Below are 22648 nucleotides of genomic sequence, written 5' to 3'. Positions count from 1 at the left end.
TTGCCCCACCGACTACACCAGACGTTGGCTTAGCGCCTTTTGTCTGTGTATGTGCGTACGCAGACTTATACATACATACATACATACATACATTCATACACACATACATATGCACACATACATCTGCAATTACAAGTACAAGTAAAACCGCGACTTTACTCTCTCATATAAAATTGCGCATGTGTGAGTATATGAACAACTACCCCCTTACTTTACTCCCCTTAACTCGTATTGCTCGTTCGACTCTAGTTTCTTCTCTCTCTTTCTCATTCTCTGTTACTGCTCAGCACTCCTTGCAGCACCCTGGCCACACTGTTCTCTGTCTGTGTCGACCCTCTGGGCCCTGCTGTACAGTACACCATTACACTACAGTGTACTGGTACTGGTACTTATACTTGTATTCGTGCTGGTGCTGGTGCTGGTACTGGGTACTGTTGATGTCGTTTTGCACGTGTGCGCACGAGCCAGACCAGCCTGAGCCGGACCAGCCGGCCGGTGAATGCGCTTTTTCGCTGCACGACCTCCAAGATACGGAAAAATCCAAGCAGTCCTTTTTGCATTTTAATACTTGCACGGGTTGGCTGGCTGGCTGGTTCCAGACTTGCTATACTCGCGATCGCCGGACAGGATTCGATGGGAATGGAATGGAACAAGTTAAAGTAAGGTTTACTCATCGAGTCACGATCACGAAGCTTCTGGAAATTAAAATCGGTCGCATTATCGCTCTTTTGTATTATACACTACACGCACTTATCAATGAGGCTACGATAATTATTTGCGTACGTACAGACGTTGTTAGTGTGACTTTATTGCGTACACCCATTTACATACATATATACATACATGTATATATATATATATATATATCATCACGGTCGTCATGTATTTTGTATATGTCGGTACATAAGAGACGAAGGGAGAAAAAAATGGTACGGTCGTTATGGTTGAAGGCAAGGGGACACTATATATATATTAATGCCAACATATCGTGTTACAAATATTAAAACATAGATATATAGATATACATTTTAACATGGATGGATGTTTGATAGTTAATATGTGCATACATACGAGGTAATATGTATAATGTCGGTTCGCTGCAAGTGGAAAATTATCTGATTCGCGTGCAAGTCCATTGATTTTATGTCTTACGTCATTGCATTGTGTAACGGCCTTCTGACCAAGAACTCGCTAGTACAACAGTATAGGAGAACCAACTATGTACATCAGAGCATAGTACAGAGAAAGAAAAATAAATAAAAAGAGAAAGAGAAAGAGAGCCGGGAGTTTAAATCGCTACCGCGAATGCGTGTGTTATTTCGTGGAATTCTCATTGGCTCTACTTTTAACCTCTTGTTTTTATAATAGACTTGCATGCATATTGATTCTCATTATTTATAACTCATACATTAGATATTTATGAAAAAATAATGTTAATTTGCATCGTCAATTCACGTATGGATATTGAATGTTTATTTGAATTCGTAATTTTTAAAAATACTGACTCCAAATTAGTGTTAATAAAAAATAAAAGGAGTTATATTCAAGTGCACCGTAAATTGCATAGAACCGGCATCAGCAGCAGCAGCAGATGCTCTTCGGTCTGACTAGTCGGTGGGCGACACTCTCTCTCTATACTGTACATATATACAAGCATATATACTATAACGCTTGTCTGTCTCGTCGAGTGCAGAGCAACCTCCGCACGCGCGGCCAACCTTCCCTCGGCCAAGGTCGCGGCTCGTTTAACGACCACGATCGTTTCGAAGCCAGACTGGCCCGAAAACTCGCCCCTACTCCCCTTAACCCCTTCTCACTCACCGTCACCATTTATTGTCGTGTCGTTGTCGTTGCTCGTCAATACACTCGCGATACCACCAGACGTAAACGAATAATCATATTTAACATTTCGAGTTTTAAATAAACTCCAAAATAAAAAAAATAAAAAAAAAAAAAAAAAAAAAACAAATACAAAAAGGAAGAATTGTTTTTCATAATTTTATTTCCCTGGTCTTCATTGCTGCCATTACGAATTTATGAATAATTATTATTTTTTGCTCTAGCAGTTGCGGCGTCTCATGGTTTTTATCCACTCGTACAATAATAAACATGTATACTAAAGTGCAAGAAGAAGCAGACACAGTCAGTTACAACATACATACATATATGTATATATATGTGTGTACATGTATATGCATATACAGATATATAAAAGCAATATAACGAGGAGAGACGGCGAAAGCACGTGGTAACGCAAGAGGCATTGGCGAGTAGTGAATCTGTGTGCGCGCCGTCTAGACGGGGGGATTATGGGGGTCAGGGGAAACTGTGGAAGTGGCGATCGAGACACGACGAGGTAGGGGCAAATGTCGAAGCGGTTAGTTTGAGAGAGAGTATGAGAGATAGAGAGAGAGAGAGAGAAAATGAGTATATAAGAGAGACTTGGTGTAGTGTAGTATAGAGTAAGAGTAAGAGGATCCGAAACAGAGTACGCTGAGGGGGATGGGAGTTATGATAACCAGCTATCATATCTCACAGACGTCGTACACCTCCTCTTGTTCTCACTCTCAACGTTTTTCTTTTACCCTTTTCATCTCTTTTTTCATATCCGCGGCGCAGATGCACGATAGTGTCAGGCCACATACTCTTTCTTTCTTTCTTTCTTTATTTATACTTTTTTTACATACTCTCATCTCACATTGCCCGTATATATACATAATACTGCAGTACTGTATGCTATTGACGAATGGCCATACGATTAATCCTCCTCGTATATATATATATGCAAAAATATAAGGAAAAAAATACACAAAGCTTATTTTCAATTCAGCTATTGTACATTGTATTGTATATCATCTTTCCGGGAAAATTATGCATCGACGCATCCCGAGTTCACGAGCAAATATATATAAATATATATATAAGAAGAAAAAGATTATACATTAATATTAAAAAAAGAACTATAAATATCTGTATGCGAAGATAGATAATGTGTAAGGAAGGGAAATAAAAATATAAATGATGTCGGCAAAGACCATCCGCTGTAACCTTTAGAAGATTTACTTCCACTTCCGCGATTCGTGATTTCGTAATTACGGAGTCTATTTATTTTTCTACGTGTCCTAAATTGTGTAAGTAAAGGTATTATATCGATTCATGGTATGCATTGTGTTGACCGATTTATACATTTCGTCAGTACATGATAGACAATCGGAAATCTTATAGATTTAAAAAACAAGCTCCATATGTGAGAGGAGTACTAGAGAGATGACATCTATAGAGTACCCAAGTAGCCTTTCGAATTTTATATATGTATATGTATATTATTATTATTTTTTATTGGGAGCAATAAATCAGTAGATTTCATAAAGCGACCCATCAGGTCGTGGCCTCGCCGGCTGCTGATAGTGGTCGATTTGTCTGTACTCTGACATACGCTCTCTTTATTTTTCTCTCTACTACTAAACACATATACATACATAAACCGTAAAAATGTATACATATGAATGTACTATGATATACATAATACTCAGTCATCGTCAGCCGACGGATAAAATTCAGCAAATAACAGTATCAAGTTATTAAGGGTGTCAGTGTAAACATGTTTAAAGCTTCTGCTTCTGTTACTTCTGAATATGAGATGTTATATTTAAAATTAATATGACAGTGATACAATATGTTTAAGATAGAAACCTGCGAGGCGGAGGAAGTTTAAGGTATCTAACAGGTCTAGGATTTCCGTGCATGACACAACTACAATTGTTGCAATAGTAACACTAGCAGTAGTAGCAGCAGTAGGAATATCATCAGTAGTAATAGCAGTGTATATCTGCTCCAATATTACACTATACTTAACCTAACTCACTTCTTTCCCACCCTTTTATGCTACATATACAGAAGAGAAGTAAATTTTAAGAGAGTTGTAGATTACGCGCTTTGCATTCCATGGCATCGAAATATTTCAATGTCTCGACTATTTTTACCGCGCGCCTTCACCAGACATCATTTATTCTTTATCTCTCTCTCGCTCTTTCACTCTTTTACTCTCTATACTTTCGCATACTCTGCGGTAACGTACTCGCATGTATGCCAGCGTACGTGGCCGGCTATATTTATTTCCTCCTATACACCTCATGTGTCGAGTAGGGCTCATCATCCATATATACATAAATATATAACGTTATATGTTAAGAACTTGAATACATATGCGGTCAATATTTGACTGTTATTGAACCACGTACGTGATTCGTTAGAGCTTAAAGGAAGAGAGCAACAAACTGCCAAAGCCACATTCAATATACATATTTATATATATACATATATGTATTATGTATACACAGACATATGTACAAACATAATATACGTTATATGTCCACGTCGCGTCGCTCCGAGGCCGAACAATGACACTTGAATCTTACGAGTCCGTTCACCTCATATCGCAAGACCAATTGTATCGTGTTAACTCTCGGCTAAGCACACGTGTTCATATTAATATGTAGGCCGAAAGCATGCATGCAGTAACTATTTACAATTCAGATATATTCTAAACAATAATATATAACAGTGGTAACAGTAGTAATAGTATAGTAGTGTAGTAAAAAATAGTAATGCTACACATATTGATGTAAATATATATACATATATATGTATAAATACATCATATGTGCATTAGAGAAGTAGTCAGCTTGTTTATGTTATACTAATGTATTTATAAATAAATATACATTGTGTGTCTTCCCATGAAATTATATCTGTTGAGTGGGCGCAGCTAAAAATATCCTCGATTCACCATACGACGAGATGACGAGGCACACTATAGGCCATTCGCTCGCTCTACATATATACATTATTCTGATGCCTGGTGAGTGAGTCGCGCATCAGCTCACGCCTCGTGTTTTCAATCGTACATTACAGCAATTCCCGTCAAATTCCTACAGTTAAATGTCTGCGTGTGTAAGTGTGTGTATATAAGTAAAATAAATACACATATGTACGAATATGTTTATGTATATGCCAATATGCACATGTGATGAGTTATACAGTAAAGTGATGTACCAGTACGAAGCTACTCTATCACTTAATGCCGCGCGTATAAACACACCTGGATATGTGTTGTACATGTGATATGTTGTTGATGATGAGTAACGCGCAATGTGCGTTCTGATGTTTAATATGGTCGATGCCCTAGTGCCGCGTGCACTTGGCACCATATTTTCCTACCCCAATCCGACAACCCTCCGTGTGCGTTATGTACGAGGCTAAGTAGTCGAGGGGCTCTCTACACTTTTTCTCCCCCGAATTGCCTCTGCTTGCCTGACTGCCTGCCTACGTATCCACTGGCTGACTGTTGCTGCTATATCTACTTGTCGACTTGCTTTCTTGCTTACGTTACAGTAAAAACCGAAGACAAAAAAACAACAACCAATGAACTAATATTATCAAAACTTTTCAACGATACTAATTCATAGTTTCCGAAGGTAATTTCACGGTGGTTTAGCAAGAGCACGCAGGTATATGACCACATTTACTTTTAAACCGAGCATTTACTGCCATACATTATTCCTTCCTATGTATAATTTTTATGCGTCTATATATTATATAGTAGAGGCAGTTAAAAGTAATAACAAACCATAAAATTAATAAATATAAATAATGATAATGGGTAGACAAATGGTTGTAACAAATAAACAAAATAAGCACTCACGTGCGCCCATAAAGGCGGTGCCTGGCGTCGTCGACGTCTTTGTTCTTCCGTGCTTGTTGTTGTCCTTCCCGGTGACCTTGACCTCAGTGGTATCCACCACGTTACTCGCGGCGAGCGCCTCCACCACCGCCACCACCACTAGCACTAACGACGACTTCTTCTTCTTTTTCTTTTTTCTCTTCTTGGTTTCTTTTTCCTCGTCAACTCCTCTCCCACCGTCTATGGGACTACTCGGGCCCCTCGGGCGGGTCCCAGCACGACCTGCGGCACCCGGCTCATCGGGATAAGACGACCGTGATGACATCGGCTCGGCAACTGTCGACCACTACTCTCTTCTGCACCACCACTTGCACTGTTACGTTAAATATATATGTATATATTATTTAATTAAACACTAAGATAATTATCACCCTCGTTGTTTATTGCCATCACCGACGGCACTATTGCATTCCTCACTTGTTATTATCAGTATTATTTTATTATTATTATTACTATTGTTATTAATAATCGTCAATTCCGGCATTTCTTTATTACAATGCCGCGTTATCGTGGTTGCAGAAGTGCAAGTAGTTGACGGTGAATTTTTCCCGATAGTTAGGACCTGCGATAGACGTAAATGTGAATTATCATGATAGACTTTAGTGGCTGTCATCATGGCACTTGGCAGAAGGACCAAGTGACAAGCGGTTTCAACTCTGACCGAGTTGTCGTCATAGTTGTGCCTTTTAATTTACAATTGTAGTAGTAATAGTAGTTTTACTAGTCAAAACATTCAAGATATTTCTTTTTGGCATCATTCCTTTTTAATTATCTTTCCCAGTCTCTTCTTCGTTATATTCAGATTGTATACTACTACTTCCTTCTTCACTGGTCGTCGATTCCCCGAGCTCTAGCAGTGGCAGCGGTGGCGGTGGCAATCTTGTGAGCAAGATAAAAAAGATAATTTTCTTCTTTGTCCACCGTTGACTTGAACAGTTGTAGCTCATCGGCACAATATTTAATCCGGAAAACCTGAAAAGCCAAATACAGTATTAATAAAGAGAGCGAATTAAATAAGAAATCCATAAAATAAATAAACCGCGATGGCATAGATTCGTGAGAAAGGCAGCTGAGTTTCCAAAGAAATCGGTGGGAGAGTACGAGAGAGCTAAGTGAATTAGGCGTATGCGTGCGTGTAAGTGTATGGTGGGAAAAAATTTAAACGACATACATATTTCTACCCCCACTAATGTTCTATTTTCGAATGAACCACATCCGCGATCAGGAGAATCGCGAATTGTCTGCAATACAGCAGATAAACGCAAACTTTTTAAAAGCCCTGCTATCACTACTGACACCATACTATTTTACCATGATGTTAAAAATCAATAAAAAAAATTACCGGCATAAAGGGGAAAAAAAGGTTCGCGTCACCGGCCTACGGCGTCGTTACGCCTTAGCTCTCTCGCGACTCATCAAAAGGACGGCCATGCTGACTCCGTCGTCACAGTATTATATATATCATACACATGGAGTATATTTCATACATGCAGACATATGTACATATATACTTTTATTATTCATTGATGTCAAGAAAACACTCACTTGCTTATGTGGTTTATCGTCGCAGAGTATTGCCGTGTCCACCTCTCACTCACTCACTCTCTTCTCAATCTCGCTCTTTTTGTTTCCTCCCCGCCCGGTCGTTCACTCTCCTCCCGGTTGTTTTTTTATTTATTACTTTATAACTCTTGTTGTATGTATGATGTCGTGATCCAAGATGCAATTCGAGTCTTACGGATGTATCATTTCGAATAAGTATAAAGTAAAGGGGAAGTTGAGGTTTTTTTGTACGCGCATGCGTGTGTGCATGTGTGTATATTGTGTTATGGATGTGTTTCACATGTGTGTAACATAATGTGTGGACATGTGGATGTGTACATGTATGCACACGGCTAACCGAGCCGCGTGGTGTGACGTTGTGTCGTCTTGATGATATCCACACACTGTTTAAACCCACCGCAATACACCGTCCTCCTCCTCCTCCACCGCCACCACACCATGTGTGTTTCGTGAAGACTATACAGCGTACATAATATATTTATATATATACATGACCAGTATTAAACAGGTATAGTGTAACAAAACCAGTAACAAACAGATGCCCAGTAACTCTTTCTCTCTCTGGTTGCGGGTCTCGCGGTCTCTGGTTGGAGCGAGAAATAAATAATGCCCGGTCTTAGGTTTTAAAACCAACTAAAAAAATAAATAAAACTATACATATATGTAAGCCGCGAGTAAAAAAATGATAACCGGGATGATATGCAGCAAGTTTGCTGTCGTATGTAGTCGAATGGCACTGGTGTGTTGAGCTTAAGAGCACAGGATTCAGCGCCGTCGCGACGCTCAACGCCACACCAACATTTTCCGCTTATTCTCGGTGATTATCGGATGAATTCGCGACTGCTCGGTTCTTCTCGGGATTTAATGTTCTCGCGGATGGGAGCCAAGGCGAGCTAAGTGCTGTGCCGATGGCAATATTCTGATGATGCTTCTTCGTTCTTCTTCTTCAGCCCTTTACTTCGTATCAACCGCGCCAACACGGCGTCGTATCTATCGTGCTAATTTTGTTTTCCTCCAAGTAGAGAGATATGTACCAGAGCGTCTGTCTCTGATGCTTTTATACAATTAACGCTTACTACTCTTTCTTCTTATATACCTTTTTCTCATTCTCTAGATATGCTTTCTTATAATCATCATTATTACTATTATTATTATTATTATATATTAAATATATACATATATCCTGTCTTACCTTGGCGCCGTGTGACTGCGATACTGATTTGATTTCCTATCACGGCTCCAAAATCCAATACTCCAAAACAGCATTAACCACTCGGAGGAAATTCAATCAGGACTCAGCTCCAAAATTATATTCATTATTTTTATTTATAATTTTATAAATTTAGCTTTTATGTAACAATAAAAAACACACCCAGAGAATATATTATTCTGAGTAAATAATTATTTATCATTGAGATGGTTCTTTTGACATTTATATGTTTTTGATGATGCAGTTAAATGTGTCAGACTAGTAAAATTGTATTGCAGAGCTCAACGGAAGCACTTTAATAAATTATTCTTGCGGACTTACATCGAGATGAGTGTAGTGCAGCAAATTCTAGAGATATAAATCATTAATTATCATACTCTCTGCTACCCAACATTTATCTGCTAAAATCATTTTCGTTGATGCTGCTTTTGCTGCTGCTGCTGCTGCTGACAACACCTGCGCAATTCAAGTTAATAAATTTCAGTCGATTGTTATCATTAATATGAGTAGATGAATTTATAATTAAACAACCCGAGTATTTAAATTTTAAATAAAATTTTTTGTTTGGGTCATTTAGTGGCGATCAGCAGCCAAGTGAAGTGGACGTTGATCAGACACATTAGGCAATGCCATCAAGTCCCATCGCACCTCGTCGCGTTTTAATCGTATGTACATACACTGGTCGTCGGTGGCAGTGGACTCTGATACCAGTACACCGTAAAATCCCGGTACTGGGCTCAGCTCATGTTGGGTTTCCGTCTGTGTGAAATACTAAACAGTATTAGTATCGCAAGTAAGTGTAACTACTCATCGTCGGCTAGCCGGTGTTGTCGGTAGTTATACACTATCGTCCTGTGATAAAAGTCGATGGGGATAATAATGCGTTGATACCACGCTCGCTGGTGGTGTGAAGAGTGTGTACAAGAGCTGTATGCTATAGATGGTCTGAGTCTGGTTATATAGTACAGGGTCTCTTGTCCATGTGTGTGGGTAAAATGCGAGTTGTAGAGTAGTATAGTCTGGCCCGCGTCCGCTTGTCAGTGGGTCGTTGAACCCCCCTTACCTCGCCGTCCACCGTCGTCATTGCGAGGCCGTTTTGCACTTATATACATATATATATGTACATGTATATAGAAACAAAACTACTTTTGTTGCATGTGTGCTGTCGGATGACTATATGTATATAATTGCACATGGTATCTTTGCGAAATAAGATGACTCGGTGTTTAGAGCTGCCAAAAAAAGATAAAAAGTTGAGTTTCTCTTTTTGATTTCTTAATTTTATAGCTTTTTTTATCTCAAAGACTTGTTCAATCATATATGAATGATGTAGAATTGACATGAAGCCATGTGTGTGTATGTATATATGTATGTATTATATTTGAATTTTTCAAAAGGTTCCAAGTGAGAGACTACATAAGAGAGTGAGAGAGAGTCAGAGTGACTGCAACAGTTTGGTTATATACTGTGGTCTGATGTCTGATGCGAAGGGTGTCTCGGCGGGGGTTAGTCTAGACGGGAGACCCCCGATTCACTTTACTCACTCTCTTACTCTCCTCGACGGTTCACCCCTACCGCCTCTGCATAATACCGAGTACGACTACGACTACGTTATAGAATGAAGAGAGCTGAGAGAAGTATGAGTTTGTGTATTCGTCGCGGCGGACTGTCGGAGGTATATTGTTCAACTGCATCTTCCTAAATTGCATTTACGTTTTGTCAAGGTTTAAAAATTTACCACTATAATCCTGACGCGTATACAACTTTGTATACCTATAGCTGTACCTATACTACTGGAGTTGTGCTAAAACTAAAATCACTATCATTAAATATTTGCTCACAAATTCTCAGACTTAATCCCTCAGCTGGTGAATAATTAATTGTTAAATATTTAATCATAAATTTTATTCGCTATCTGGTGTTTTGATCATTTTTTAAATATTTTAAATCAAATATATAAAATATATATTATTTTTTTTTTTTGTTTTACAAAAACTGTTAACATACTGATAGCCTTGTCAAGGTCATGCCGTTTATATTTTCAGCTATAAAACGCACCGTTGAAAAAGACGACGCATCGTCAAGTGAAGGCAGAAGAGGATGAGGAGGATAAGGATGAGGATGTGGGGAAAATGGAGAATGAGAAGGTTGATGAGGTGCAGGAGGTGGTGGTGATGGTAAAGGAGGTTGAGGATGAGAATGAGGAGGAAGATCAGTCGTTGACAAAGTGATGCTACTTCGGACCTTGCTCTTCTTTATCTCAGTCGAGGAGTTGGTATATATATATATATATATAGTAGTGCAGAAAAAAGAGAGAGAGAGTGTGCGCGCGTTTAAACTCTACCTATATATCCGTACCAAATTCACCATATCAGGAACGACGTCGTCGCGCGCGGCGTTGGAGGGGGCGTCTAGACGCAACGTCACGAGTACGTAGCAGCGGCTTCCCCCTGCAGTCACCGCCACCCAGCCGCAGACATTGGCGAGTCGAGAGGGAGAAACAGAGCGAGGGAACAAGAGAACTAGAGAGAGTAAGAGAGCTTTAATGCACGAGTAAGGGAGAGAGGTGAACCGGGCATCATTTGGGCATTTCAGCCCAGGAAGAGAGCTCTGCCGGCGGCTAAATATCCATATCCACGGTATATACACCACTGAAATAAAAATAATTAAATATAATATTTAAATAATGTCGAAATAATCACGCAACATTGTTGCTAAATTATCATCATTATGTTGCAATAATTTAATATAATAATTCTCACCGTCTTCATCTTCATTCTACTTTATTTTTTTCTTTCACTGTTTCCATATACCTAGATGAATATGTTCTCAATGCCCACGACGTGTGCTATTCAGATATTATACAAGGCTAAATTCGCGGCAAACCTACTATTATTATTTAAACTGCTCCAGAGGTTGACTCACACACTATATACGCCGGGACACCAAGTATTCTTGGACGCACGCGGCCTGTTTTCCTTCAGTCTCACGCATACCGGCTGCTTTGCCAGAGAGTAGAACAGAGTAAATATAAGAATAAAATAAAAATAAAAATAAAAAAAAACACACATTGAGACATTTGCTTTTGCGTAAATCCTTGGAGTTAATTTTATTTTACTTTTTTTTATTCAACGCTGACCTATGACAATTATCCGATTTCTATCCACCTGAACATACACTCAGTTTCTCTAGTGTGTAAGTTTAATTGCGTAATGTCTAGTCTCCGACCGTCAGCCTTGATATCAATCATGCGTAAGTAAGTAGTATAGGTTTTATATATTTTTGTCGGTAATATTTGTTATTAATAATGTGGATGATGTATTTTAGTTTTAGGCTTGGTTTTATTTTTTTTTATTGGCTTATTTAAAATGTATTTAGCGTGTCGAATAAAAAAAGTAACATGATGTAAAAAATGTGTATACAGTTGGATGGCTAGACCACTGTTACCTATAGCTACCCCTGGTTGGACTATAACACGAGGGTCAGTCGTAGAGGCGTGTGGGCTATATGGCTCTATGGCTAGACGGGGGAGAGAGTCGAGACGTAGAGAGAGGTGATGTCCATGTGTTTGTATCTGTGTGTGTGGACTACCGACGGCGCGAGGTAGGGGGTGTTGGCTAGACACCGCTCAGACGGTCCAGCGGGACCAGGGGATGGGTAGCGCCGGGACCATTTATTTGTAAATAATAATAAATGGTATTATTTTTTTAAAATTTTGTTTTTTTATAATTCAATTAAATACTGACATCAATTATTAATAAAACATTTCTAGCAATAACGGAATCTATTTTTATCTACTACGGTTTAAATTTTTACTTTATTTTTAGCGGTACCGAGTATGGATGCGCGAATAATCAGAAGAATATTCAATTCAATTAATGGCGCGAAGGGTAACTTTTTTTTTGAGATGCAGGTACGTGACAACGGGTCTTATCGAACAAACAATCAGACTTGGAGTAATGCTTCAATGCTATTCAACGAGTTGTTTTATTTTTAAATTTAAATATTTAAAATTTATTTTCCGCGCAATTTTACTCTATCAGTAGGTGATATGAGTGTCTGAGTTGGATACTTGGAAAAATAATTGCGACATACTAATGAAGAAAAGTAACGCGGAAGAGGCCAAAAAAAGCGATAAAGTTTATATTAGTAAACAACTTACGACAGCAGACAGATGTCAGGATCTTGTGAGTTCTGATAACACGAGGTAGTGATGTAAATATTTATATTTTTTTTTTAAATTACTTGATTACTTTCATTTAATAATAATTGTTGTTTTTGTTATGGCTGATGATGTGACGTTAGTAAGGAGTTGATATGGATTGAAAAGAAAGCTGAAAAAAATTGGAAACGGTTTGATCATCTGTCTGGTGAAAATGTCAAGAGGGTATATTTTTTAAAAATCAATAATGAAAGAAAAAAATTAAGAGCTCATATTTTTTTTCTTTTTTTTTTGTTATTAATAGTTGGTTGAGGAATACCTCGGTGAATCGAGAGTCGGTGAGCTTAAGGAGAAATTACTGGCCGCAAATAAATCATTTGAGCGGAACTTAATACCGCCAGAAGCAGTGAAGCCATCGCCGGTTATTCCCCGGACAAGTTCTGCTACAGTTGGCTGGAGATCATCGCAACCCGAGCATAATCTTGAAATTTTCGGGCGTTTGCATATCTCACCAAAAAATACAATCATTACGTCTTCACCAGAGGATTTGGCCCACCAAAAATTTATTATTCTCGGTTGAATGATAAATAACAATTATTTTAATTACAAGTATTAGTAAAATTAAATAAAATTTATTAAAATTTACATGACACCATAACATTTTTGTTTTAACGTCGGTGGTAATTTTTCTGTCAGTGAAATGGGATTTACTTCAACAGCAACCATTTCTTCGTTATTAAACCATTCAAAATGCACCAGATGCTGAAAAAATATTATAAAATTATTATTCTCTTGTGGAAATTCATTTAAATAATAAATAATAAGAACTTACCTTATATTTTTTAATCGATTGAAAAACAGATTGCGTCTGAGAGCTTGATCCCGAGCTGGATCTACTGTCGTCTTCACCAGTACCGTGTTTTCTGATTTTACTGCCTTTCTCCATCAGCGATAAATCTTTGTTTTTGTGTAACGCATAGACAGTAGTATCGTCATGAAGAATTATAACGCTATCATTGTTAGGATCAAAGGTGATATTTGTTATGGGAAAAGGTCTCGCTAGCCAGTGAGTTGGTATTTTACTCTGCAAGTTGTTTGAAAATTCAGTGTACTGCCTCCTCGGTAAATTATACTCGATTATCTGGTAAGAAAACAAAAATCGACAATTACTATTGAACGAGAAGCTGAAAAACCTGTTTTTACATCGCCAAGTTATTATTATTATTATTACTATTATTATAATAATAATAATTATATTATATTTATTATTATTACCTTATGATCAGAGTACACGACAACGAGATTGGACGTGCTCTTCTGTACAGCCATAGCGGTCGGAGGACAGGTGTATCTTGGAAGCGGCCACCAGCTGGGTGATCCTGAAGCCAACTCAGCGACAATATACACAACTATGCCACCGCATCGATCCGAGCATATCAGGTACTTGCTATCTGGAGAAAAACATATCAATCCAATGTTTTCTATTTTTTGTTCACTTGTACTAAATGAACCCTCTAACATCAGCTGATTATCAACTTTTTTATAAACATATATTTTATTTCCATTGTCATTGTCCTCATCACCGTCAGTATCGTAGACGTTTGCAATAAATAATTTACTATTAGGACTAAATAACATTTTATGAACTCGTTTTAATAATTTTGATGCTGTTGATTTCTGTAAATGTGCATCATCATCATCATCAATGCTAAAATTGAAAACCCTCATGTGGGTTTCCGTCGAATAGACAATTAATTCCGAGTCTTTAGAAACAGCACAGGATGTAATTGTTTCTTGACCTTTTGTGCGAAGCTCTAAAAGTTTTCTCGGCTCACTTCGCAATGAGTGAAACATCCCAGCAGTAACTGATGCGTCTTCAGCCGCATTACCCAGCTCCCATAATTCTAAATAATCCACGTAACGTAATAATATACGTCGTCTTCTAGGACATACTGTTACGCAAGTTGGCTGCAAAAGTGGCGGATATTTAGCGAGCATTTTAGGAGGATAACTTGATTGTGCCAGGTAACCATCAACACCAGCTGAATATAATTTCCCATCAGCTTCAACAAGTGCACGGACATCGTGCATGTGAAGACGTCTCTCAATACCTTTGACCCAACTAGCGGTACCTTTTCCACCAGCTGTTTTTGTTACTTTTGAAAAACTCCGGACCACGGGATCAACACCAGCACAGTAAATAACATTAGAATCTTGCGATATCGTCAGTGCCAGTATATCTGCGGTATGACTGTCATGTGACTCGACAAGTGTGCCCATATTAGGATCCCAAATCGATAATACACCGCGAGAATCTCCTGATACGACATAATTGTCACTGGTCACACCCAGACACCATACGATTGTTTCTTTTTTTATATGCTTACGTGCTGTTGTCATTTTGTGAATCGCATGACCTGAAATAGAGTTCCAGACTCTTACAGTGTCTGCTGATCCAGAGAATATTATGTCTCCGGTGTTGTCCCATTTGATACAGAGTATCCGGCCTTTTTGTTTGTCGAAAATTCTCTCGTACATCAGTGAATCTTCAGCAATTGTAAAGGTATTTATGTAACCGTCTTCGGTACCAACGGCAACACGAGTTTTGCTGGGATTTATGTCGATGCACCAAGCAGCACCTCCAGTTACAGCTACTTCGTATTTTTTACAGAGGGCTGATACATTGTATTCGGTAATCATACCACGGAGACCGGTCGATATTAATCGGCTGGAATTGATCCATAACATTGATTCAATGGATTCTTCATCATGATCCACGATTGTTGATTCAAGAAACGGAGCATTTGCTACATTCCATAGTTCTATTGAATTATCGTTTCTTAAATAAAATAAATTAATTTATTAGTAAATTTAATTATCGGTTACTTATATTAGAGTTTTGTTTTTTTTTTGTAATAAAAAATGTATAAACTAACCTTGAAAGAGCTAATTTTTTGCTGTATTTGTCGTAGCAGAGGCAAAAAATCGATCGGGGTTCGAGATTGTAAAAACGGACATTGTGTATTTTGTATGAAGCCATAATTTTAATTGAAATTTTCTATTTATTTATATTTTATATACTTTATTTATTACTTCACTGTCGCCGTAAACATTATGAAAACACGTGCACATGTAAACTGATGAAGGATGACAAAGGCGCCATCTTCAAAGTTTTAAATTTTATTGTACAAAATTTAGAGCGGGTAAAAGCGACCGGAAACGATGGCGCTCCCTCGGGCCAGGCGGGGAACCAGCAGGAGAAAAAAAGCGCCAAATTTCAAAATTGAAATTTAATTTTATTAAAATTCGTTTGAGTTGATAATGAAAAATATACTCGAAGTTTTTTATTTTCTGTCAATAATTTATTAATTATTGTTATTACTTGCGCGGTAAATTTAAATATTTGAAAAATAAATGATGAGAAATTGGAGAATAATTAAAAATCGTACGCCGAAATAAAATGGCGGCAGAATATGTTAGGAAAAAATTTTAAACATTAAAAAAAAACACTTGAGTGTTTGAACAAACCTTGGCGGGGAAATAATATGCAGAAGGGTGTCCTAATACACTTGGAGATTTAATTTAAATTGCTCCAAGTGTATTGCAGCTAAAAAACGTCACTTAACTGCTATTTCTCACCAGACGATGCCAGATGATTTTGCTCAGAAACTAGGAAGACATCAGCATCAGCCATCAGCAACACTTTACACTAGCACTAAACACTTAACTGCACCACAGACACTTTGCACAATTTAAATTTTACAAACACTACACAATTTAATTAAACAATAAATTTTATGGATAATTACTTGATGCCACTGCAATACTGTGTTTCAATTCAAACGTAAAGAAGGATCTGGACTACTACTGAAGTTGTCGATGACACTGACTGCCGCTATCGAACCGTCAGTTGATATAAAGCAATCGATTTTGCGATTCATCGACTGCCCCCACTTGGCAAAAATTTGAACGTCGAACACAGCAACGCGTAGTAGCGCCAACGGCGCAAAATTAAAAAATTGAAATTTAATCATTTTATTAAAATCTATTTATGTCAATCATTATATTAATTAGGGTGCACTACTGGTAACTGGCGGTAAAGATGATAAATTTAAAAACCAATTAACATTAAACCTCAAACAAATGGAGATTATTATGATACTGAAATTAGCCGACGTCTAATAATTTTTGGATTTTTAAAAAACGATAAGTTATGAAAAAAAAAATATTTAAAAAAGTTGCACTTGTAGTCTTTTAAATTTTCTACATGTGCATATTTTTAGTTTGTTTTTTTGTTCAAATTTAATTGTTCAAAATAAAATCCGACAATTTTTAATTGCCTGCTAGCTTCTGGATCGTAGATTATTATGATACTGAAGTTAGCAGACGTCTAGTAATTTTTGAATTTTTTTTCTGACAATAAACTATAGAAAAAAAAATATTGTAAAAAATTGCACCTGTGGTTTTAAAAATTTTCTACATGTGTATAATTTCATTTTATTTTTTTGCAATTGATTTTTTGAAAAATAAAAATTCAAAAATTTTTTAATGTCTGCTAACTTCAGGATCATAGATTATTTATGATATTGAAGTTAGCAGACGTCTAATAATTTTTTGATTTTTTTTAGACGATAAACCATAAAAAAAAAATATTTGAAAAAATTGTAACTGTAGTTTTTTTAATTTTCTACATGTGCATATTCTTATTTTTTTTTTTTGCAATCGATTTCTTGAAAATCAAAAATTCAAAAATTTTTAAATGTCTGCTAACTTCAGGATCATGATTATTTATGTATTGAATGTCTAATTATTTTTTAATTGTATAAAATAGTTATAAGAAAAATAAACTGTTTTTTTTTTATATTCAAATAAAATATTTTTAACTTATTCGAAATAAAGTATCCAGCTTCACTAAATGTTTAATTAATAAAATTATTATTTATTTTTTTTTACAAAATTCTCATTCATATGACATTCAAACTACTATGATTATGAAGTTGATAAAAAAAGTAGTTTAAGGCCATGTTGTTCATATTTATTTCTATTTAAATAATTCAAATGTATATGTACACCTGTAGTTATTGATGCCGAGTACTAGTCAGCGTTTGTTTCTTTAATAAATTAAAATAAGCGACAATTTTAATATTTCTAAATAAAAAAATTAAATATTAGTAAGTTGACACTCAATGAAATGACCAGCTGTAACACTTAGCTATTAGCAAACAAAAAAATTATTAGTTTTACAGTGGTTTATTTTTGAAAAATATCATAATCAACATTTAACTTGTAGTTCAAAATAAAAATGAGTCTGATTTTGATGAAGTTGCGTCATAAATAAATGTGTTATGAATAGGTTTGTATTGACAAGTAATAAATTTAATTGTTTCTTGAGCAACGAGTCCACCGAGGAATGCAGACACTGAATGTAACTCAGCACCCCCGAATCGGCAGAACTCATGTATATAATCGACAGTGGGTAATGGTCCACACCCCCACTCTCCAAGTAATTTTGTAATACAGCCCTTGAGTGTAGCAATGTCCGGTTCAACATGATCGTCGAATTCCCCTGGATAAGAGTTGTAACAATTTTGAAACTTCTGCATTCCTCTGAGAACTACATAATAAACCATCAGACTCTCAGGATTCTCCAAGTTCTCAGTTATGTAATTTGTATTTATTGTTTTTGGATCATATTCATCAGCAATAGATGTTCCTCGTTGGAAGTGTAAGTCTGAAGCATGCCGACAAAATAATTTAACATGTTTTTCAGAAATCGTATCTGACGGCAGCCCTAATTGTTTTAGTAAACTGAGAGTATGTCGCCATACTGCTTCCGCATCAGCAACAGCTTGCTTGTGATATCTACGATTATAAAATTAATGTAATGATTAAAAAGTTATTTATTTATCATTTACACTTACATTTGCTGAAGGCTTATATATTTTTCACTGTCTGCGGTCATATCAGGAAGAGCTCCTTTAACTGGCAATAAACCCATCCCCTCATTTTGGGTAAAATCACGAATAGCCTTAGCGATTATCCAAAATGGACTACTCTGAAAATTTTAAATAATAAATATTATTAAAAGAGTAAGGAAAATTTTGTTTCCGCCATATTTATATGATGGAATCAGTTAATGTTATTAAATTTGGTATCGTTAAAAAGGTATTGACTTGAATTTGTGCCTTTTCATTGTTTAAACTCTTTTTTATTACCAAGTTTCGAGACAAATTAATTAATCTATATCATTCGAATTACATTTAAATTACGTGGGAAAATAATATCTATTTATTTTCTTTAAATAAATTAATATTTTAATTATTCTGTCACTAAATATGACTGAATATATATAATTAAGAGAAAACAAAAAAAATTTAGTCTATGCCACGTTTTCTTTGATAATAAAAATTAAAAAAATTTAATTTGGTATCAGTGAAAAAAATATATATGACTAATAAAAAAAAAATTTGACCGTGTGTAGAGTTGATTTTACAGTAGAGATTTTAATAAACAGTTGAATTCAAATCAGATTTTATAAATTTGATAGATACTCGAGCAGTCATATAGTAACTACAGGGTGATCCAGAATTACTTTTACAGTGAGAAAATTTAGATAGAGGAGGTGATTCTAAGCATGAAGTTCCTTTGCTACTTTTGAAAATTTTGAGTGGTTTTTGAGTTATTCAACATTTTAATCGACCAATCATATGTGAAAACTGGAATTTGAAAAAAAGTGAAAAAGAATAAATGTTAAGGCCGTGTTCAGAAACACACTCTGGAAGAGAAATATTCAACTCCTGCGTTCAGAAATGTCCTCTGGTAGAACCAGAGATGCGATTTAACATTACAAAGGTACTAATCACACCTGGATAGGTAATTTTTCATCTCCAGAGTGTATTTCTGAACACGCCTTAAGTTTGGTAACGACGCAATTGTTAACTTCAAGTCATACATAAATTTTTTATTTCAAAAAGTTCGAATTCTGCAAAAGTTTGAAGAACGAAAACAAAACACGCAATCGCAACCTCAAATATACTCTTATCATACATTTTTCAAATTTACTTACTGAGAATTGTGAATATGTTGCTCATTAATTATAATTTTATATAATCAATAATATATTAGATAATTTACCTTAGCAGTTAAATTTATACAACGAGCATCTTCCAGTACTTCTGAAGCATTACTGGGTATTTGGGTGACACCAATCGAAGTGTTAACGGCTCTGATTGCTTCTTCAAAATTTTCTTCTTCCGTAGGAATGCCCTGTTCATCCCTCCACATTTTATCTCTTATAAATTGTATAAACTGCAGCTTTTCTTTGTAAGTTTTTGGTAAATCGTTTCCTTTGGACGACCATTCTTGCAGACATTTGTATAAAATAACAACATAGGGCGTGTGTGAATGGTCTTTGAGGTCCATGGCGTCTAAATTTATCGAATCCAGATAAGCTTTTAGTGAAGGAAAGGGTTTGTCTAGCCTGAGATCTGGCATCTCGTAGTCTGGATGAGACTCTATGATATTGTGCTCTTGTATTTGGACTCTCATGTATCCGATGAACCCAATACTCTGACTGGCTATCAGAGGAATATTCAACTCCCACAATTTTTTAGACAAATTTATTAAAGACCTAAAAAAATAATTACATTATAATCAAAACTTAAAGTATTTCATTACTAACATACTCTTCCGTCAATGCGGTAGCCACAACAACTGAGAACTTGGTAAAATACTCAGGGTCATTTTCTAATATTTTATCTGATTCCTCGTCAATAAAATCACCCTTGACATCTGAATTTAATTCCAATAACATCTGAGCTGCCACTTGCGCTCGTGATTTACCAAAACTCTCTGGATCTAGAAAGAAACTGTGGTATGCTTAGATAGTAAATTTTCTTCAGTAAATTTTAAAATTAATAAAACAATTATCAGTAATTTAATTACTTGGCGCCAATATCTTCCTGGGTTATTTTTTTACCATCGACAATCGTGAATGCACCGATTCCTGGTAAAACTAGAGACTTTAAGATCTCGGTTCCTAGACCAGTTGCATTTATAAGACAAATATGAGCTTCTTCTAACGCAGCTTGCCCATGATCACCCCATAGTCTGGAGAGATAAACGATTCAAATTTAAATTTAAATTTCATACAAAATTATTTTGTCTGAATTTAAATAATTAATTGCAGAATCTTCAAGGTTATACTTAATAAATATATAAAACCAACCTCAATTGTCTGTCATATTTTCTAATTTTATCTGACTGTTCAGGTGACTTAGGTGCAGGCGAAGCCATTGCTTTAAATAAATATATAAAATCTATTCCTGTCAAAATAAAATGCACAGCCAAAAAATAAAAGTTTGAATGGTTGGAGATGATGACTTAAGTTGTGATCACATATCACATGTATTCGTATGAAAAATAACAGGTTCAGTTCAGGTTAAAAAAAAAATCAACAAATTGCTTGACTTGCCATCTATCGTTATATATTTCTTTACTTATGATGGTAACGATAATGGGTTTACTTTCATTGATCAACGCAACAGATGTCTTTAGCTTTCTTTTTGATAATTTAATAAAATAAATAAAAAATATAAATAATAATAAATTTAATTATTTATTTTTCCCGCTACAATGATTGTGCCCATAGTAAGGTTAGTAAATTTTTACAAAATTATAAATAAAACCTTTTAATTAATTTATTAATTATTATTTTAACAGAGATGGAGTTTTACAAGAATGGGCAATTATTGAATTACAAGGAAATTTAGAATTCCACAGTTCAAATTCTTCAGACAAATGTTTTATCGGTGATTTGTATTACGAAAAAAATGACACGCCGGTTTTAATTATTGGAATGCATATTTTACATGGCAAGGAATTGGTTTTACCTAAACCTCTTGCGGTGCTGGAAAAAAAAACCACCGATGGGACAACTGGTACTGAGTATGTGGTAAATGCGATTGTTAAAAAAAAACTGGTGTTCAAAGGACGGCCTAAGCCCATTGTAGCAGATTCGACACTTAATAAATCATTATAATAAAATAAAAGACAATTAGTTTACAAAAAATTTTTTTTTTATTCTAAAGAGCATCAATCTTTCATTTCTCCTTCTTCGTCTTCTTCATCGACGCCTCTTATGTACATAACATTGTTACATCTTATTAAAACTTCGCCCAAATTTCCTGTACAAACACCGTCGACGTGTTCCTCGGTGTTGGCAAGTTGTAAATTCATGTAGCCATCAACAGACACCAAGTATCCTTTGTATTCATGTCCCCATTTTAATTTAACCATCACTGGTTTTCCTGTCAATCCATTTAGAAAAGGTTTTGGGTTTATTGGCATCGCAGCACTCGCCATTTTGATCTAGAATTTGGAAATAAAATAAATTCAATATTTTAAATAATTTGGATTTTTTAAATCAAAACATCAAACACAGTTTTATTTTAAATAAATAAATTGTATATTAATTTTTAAAAATGAATGGATACCAATGCCGGGAATTTTGAAAATCTTTCATATTGTTTTTTAAATAAACTGTAATTTGTTTACAAAAATTAAATATTTTTTAAATTTAATCAACGTGTAAACGTAATTAATTTTAGGTTATGCTGGTAAATTACAAATTATTAAAATTCAAATAAAATATAAATAAATTATAAATATAAAAACTTACAGATTTTTTTGTCCTTTGGTTTATAAGTAAAAAATTATTTATTTAAATAAAATAAACTGATTGTTTATTACCCAGAGTTTTTTTTACACTCCGGTATATTTATATGTTTGAAGTGTGACAATGATGAGGCAAAAATATATACCGATTGGTAGATTTAGCCAACACAAAAAAACCAAAAAGTATAGTTGGATTAGCGAGACTTTGCGCTTCGGTTTTTTACCTCCACCATCAAAGCGCCATGTCTTAGGTATTAAATTTAAATGGTGGGGGTAAAAACCGAAAATATCCGAA

At 35.6% G+C, this 22648-nt stretch overlaps 4 protein-coding genes and 1 long non-coding RNA gene across 16 annotated transcripts; 2 read left to right on the top strand and 3 right to left on the bottom strand.

The window, feature by feature from the left end:
* Positions 1-13: 13 nt before the first annotated feature.
* LOC130669871 (uncharacterized) lies at positions 14-13039 on the top strand. 11 transcript variants are annotated; one of them, XR_008990272.1, is made up of 6 exons: positions 10047-10384; positions 10562-10791; positions 10892-11772; positions 12344-12731; positions 12822-12903; positions 12983-13039. It is a non-coding gene; the product is annotated as an uncharacterized LOC130669871 (long non-coding RNA). The 11 variants fall into 11 exon arrangements; XR_008990266.1 differs by having other exon boundaries at positions 10562-11155; positions 11334-11772; XR_008990270.1 differs by adding an exon at positions 11844-12212 and having other exon boundaries at positions 10562-11768.
* On the bottom strand, positions 6174-15836 carry LOC130669865 (U3 small nucleolar RNA-associated protein 4 homolog). 2 transcript variants are annotated; one of them, XM_057473003.1, is made up of 7 exons: positions 15615-15836; positions 13954-15517; positions 13511-13819; positions 12998-13440; positions 12679-12850; positions 7289-8972; positions 6174-6715 (listed from the first exon to the last, which is right to left on the bottom strand). In XM_057473003.1, exons 1-4 carry the CDS (start codon positions 15716-15718, stop codon positions 13321-13323), a joined length of 2097 nt encoding a protein of 698 aa, XP_057328986.1. In that variant the 5' UTR covers positions 15719-15836; the 3' UTR covers positions 6174-6715; positions 7289-8972; positions 12679-12850; positions 12998-13320. The 2 variants fall into 2 exon arrangements, with proteins under 2 accessions (XP_057328986.1, XP_057328985.1); XM_057473002.1 differs by having other exon boundaries at positions 12679-13440.
* A 1805-nt stretch (positions 15837-17641) lies between these two features.
* Positions 17642-21110, bottom strand: LOC130669866 (NEDD8-activating enzyme E1 regulatory subunit). The gene is made up of 6 exons (XM_057473004.1): positions 20906-21110; positions 20623-20787; positions 20364-20546; positions 19813-20308; positions 18600-18733; positions 17642-18540 (listed from the first exon to the last, which is right to left on the bottom strand). The coding sequence occupies exons 1-6, from the start codon at positions 20971-20973 to the stop codon at positions 17970-17972; spliced, it is 1617 nt and encodes a 538-aa protein (XP_057328987.1). The 5' UTR covers positions 20974-21110; the 3' UTR covers positions 17642-17969.
* A 48-nt stretch (positions 21111-21158) lies between these two features.
* Positions 21159-21755, top strand: LOC130669869 (chromosome transmission fidelity protein 8 homolog). The gene is made up of 2 exons (XM_057473006.1): positions 21159-21332; positions 21400-21755. Exons 1-2 carry the CDS (start codon positions 21313-21315, stop codon positions 21716-21718), a joined length of 339 nt encoding a protein of 112 aa, XP_057328989.1. The 5' UTR covers positions 21159-21312; the 3' UTR covers positions 21719-21755.
* LOC130669870 (small nuclear ribonucleoprotein F) lies at positions 21738-22515 on the bottom strand. Its single transcript, XM_057473007.1, has 2 exons — positions 22358-22515; positions 21738-22047 (listed from the first exon to the last, which is right to left on the bottom strand). Exon 2 carries the CDS (start codon positions 22039-22041, stop codon positions 21772-21774), a length of 270 nt encoding a protein of 89 aa, XP_057328990.1. The 5' UTR covers positions 22042-22047; positions 22358-22515; the 3' UTR covers positions 21738-21771.
* Positions 22516-22648: the final 133 nt, after the last annotated feature.

Source organism: Microplitis mediator, chromosome 6, assembly GCF_029852145.1.
Source record: "Microplitis mediator isolate UGA2020A chromosome 6, iyMicMedi2.1, whole genome shotgun sequence".
NCBI lineage: Eukaryota > Metazoa > Arthropoda > Insecta > Hymenoptera > Braconidae > Microplitis > Microplitis mediator.
This window is presented reverse-complemented; position numbering and strand designations above follow the sequence as displayed.

What these genes read in the sequence shown, in the direction of transcription:
- LOC130669865 (XM_057473002.1), bottom strand. Translation starts at nt 15,718, where the DNA reads ATGGCTTCATACAAAATACACAATGTCCGTTTTTACAATCTCGAACCC. An exon ending in AAAAAATTAGCTCTTTCAAG is followed by an intron (nt 15,518 to 15,614) that starts GTTAGTTTATAC and finishes ATTTTATTTAAG; the next exon opens with AAACGATAATTCAATAGAAC. An exon ending in TCGTGTACTCTGATCATAAG is followed by an intron (nt 13,820 to 13,953) that starts GTAATAATAATA and finishes TTTTCTTACCAG; the next exon opens with ATAATCGAGTATAATTTACC.
- LOC130669866 (XM_057473004.1), bottom strand. Translation starts at nt 20,973, where the DNA reads ATGGCTTCGCCTGCACCTAAGTCACCTGAACAGTCAGATAAAATTAGA. An exon ending in AAATATGACAGACAATTGAG is followed by an intron (nt 20,788 to 20,905) that starts GTTGGTTTTATA and finishes TTATCTCTCCAG; the next exon opens with ACTATGGGGTGATCATGGGC. An exon ending in GTATAAATTTAACTGCTAAG is followed by an intron (nt 18,734 to 19,812) that starts GTAAATTATCTA and finishes TAAAATTTTCAG; the next exon opens with AGTAGTCCATTTTGGATAAT.
- LOC130669869 (XM_057473006.1), top strand. Translation starts at nt 21,313, where the DNA reads ATGATTGTGCCCATAGTAAG. An exon ending in ATGATTGTGCCCATAGTAAG is followed by an intron (nt 21,333 to 21,399) that starts GTTAGTAAATTT and finishes TTATTTTAACAG; the next exon opens with AGATGGAGTTTTACAAGAAT.
- LOC130669870 (XM_057473007.1), bottom strand. Translation starts at nt 22,041, where the DNA reads ATGGCGAGTGCTGCGATGCCAATAAACCCAAAACCTTTTCTAAATGGA.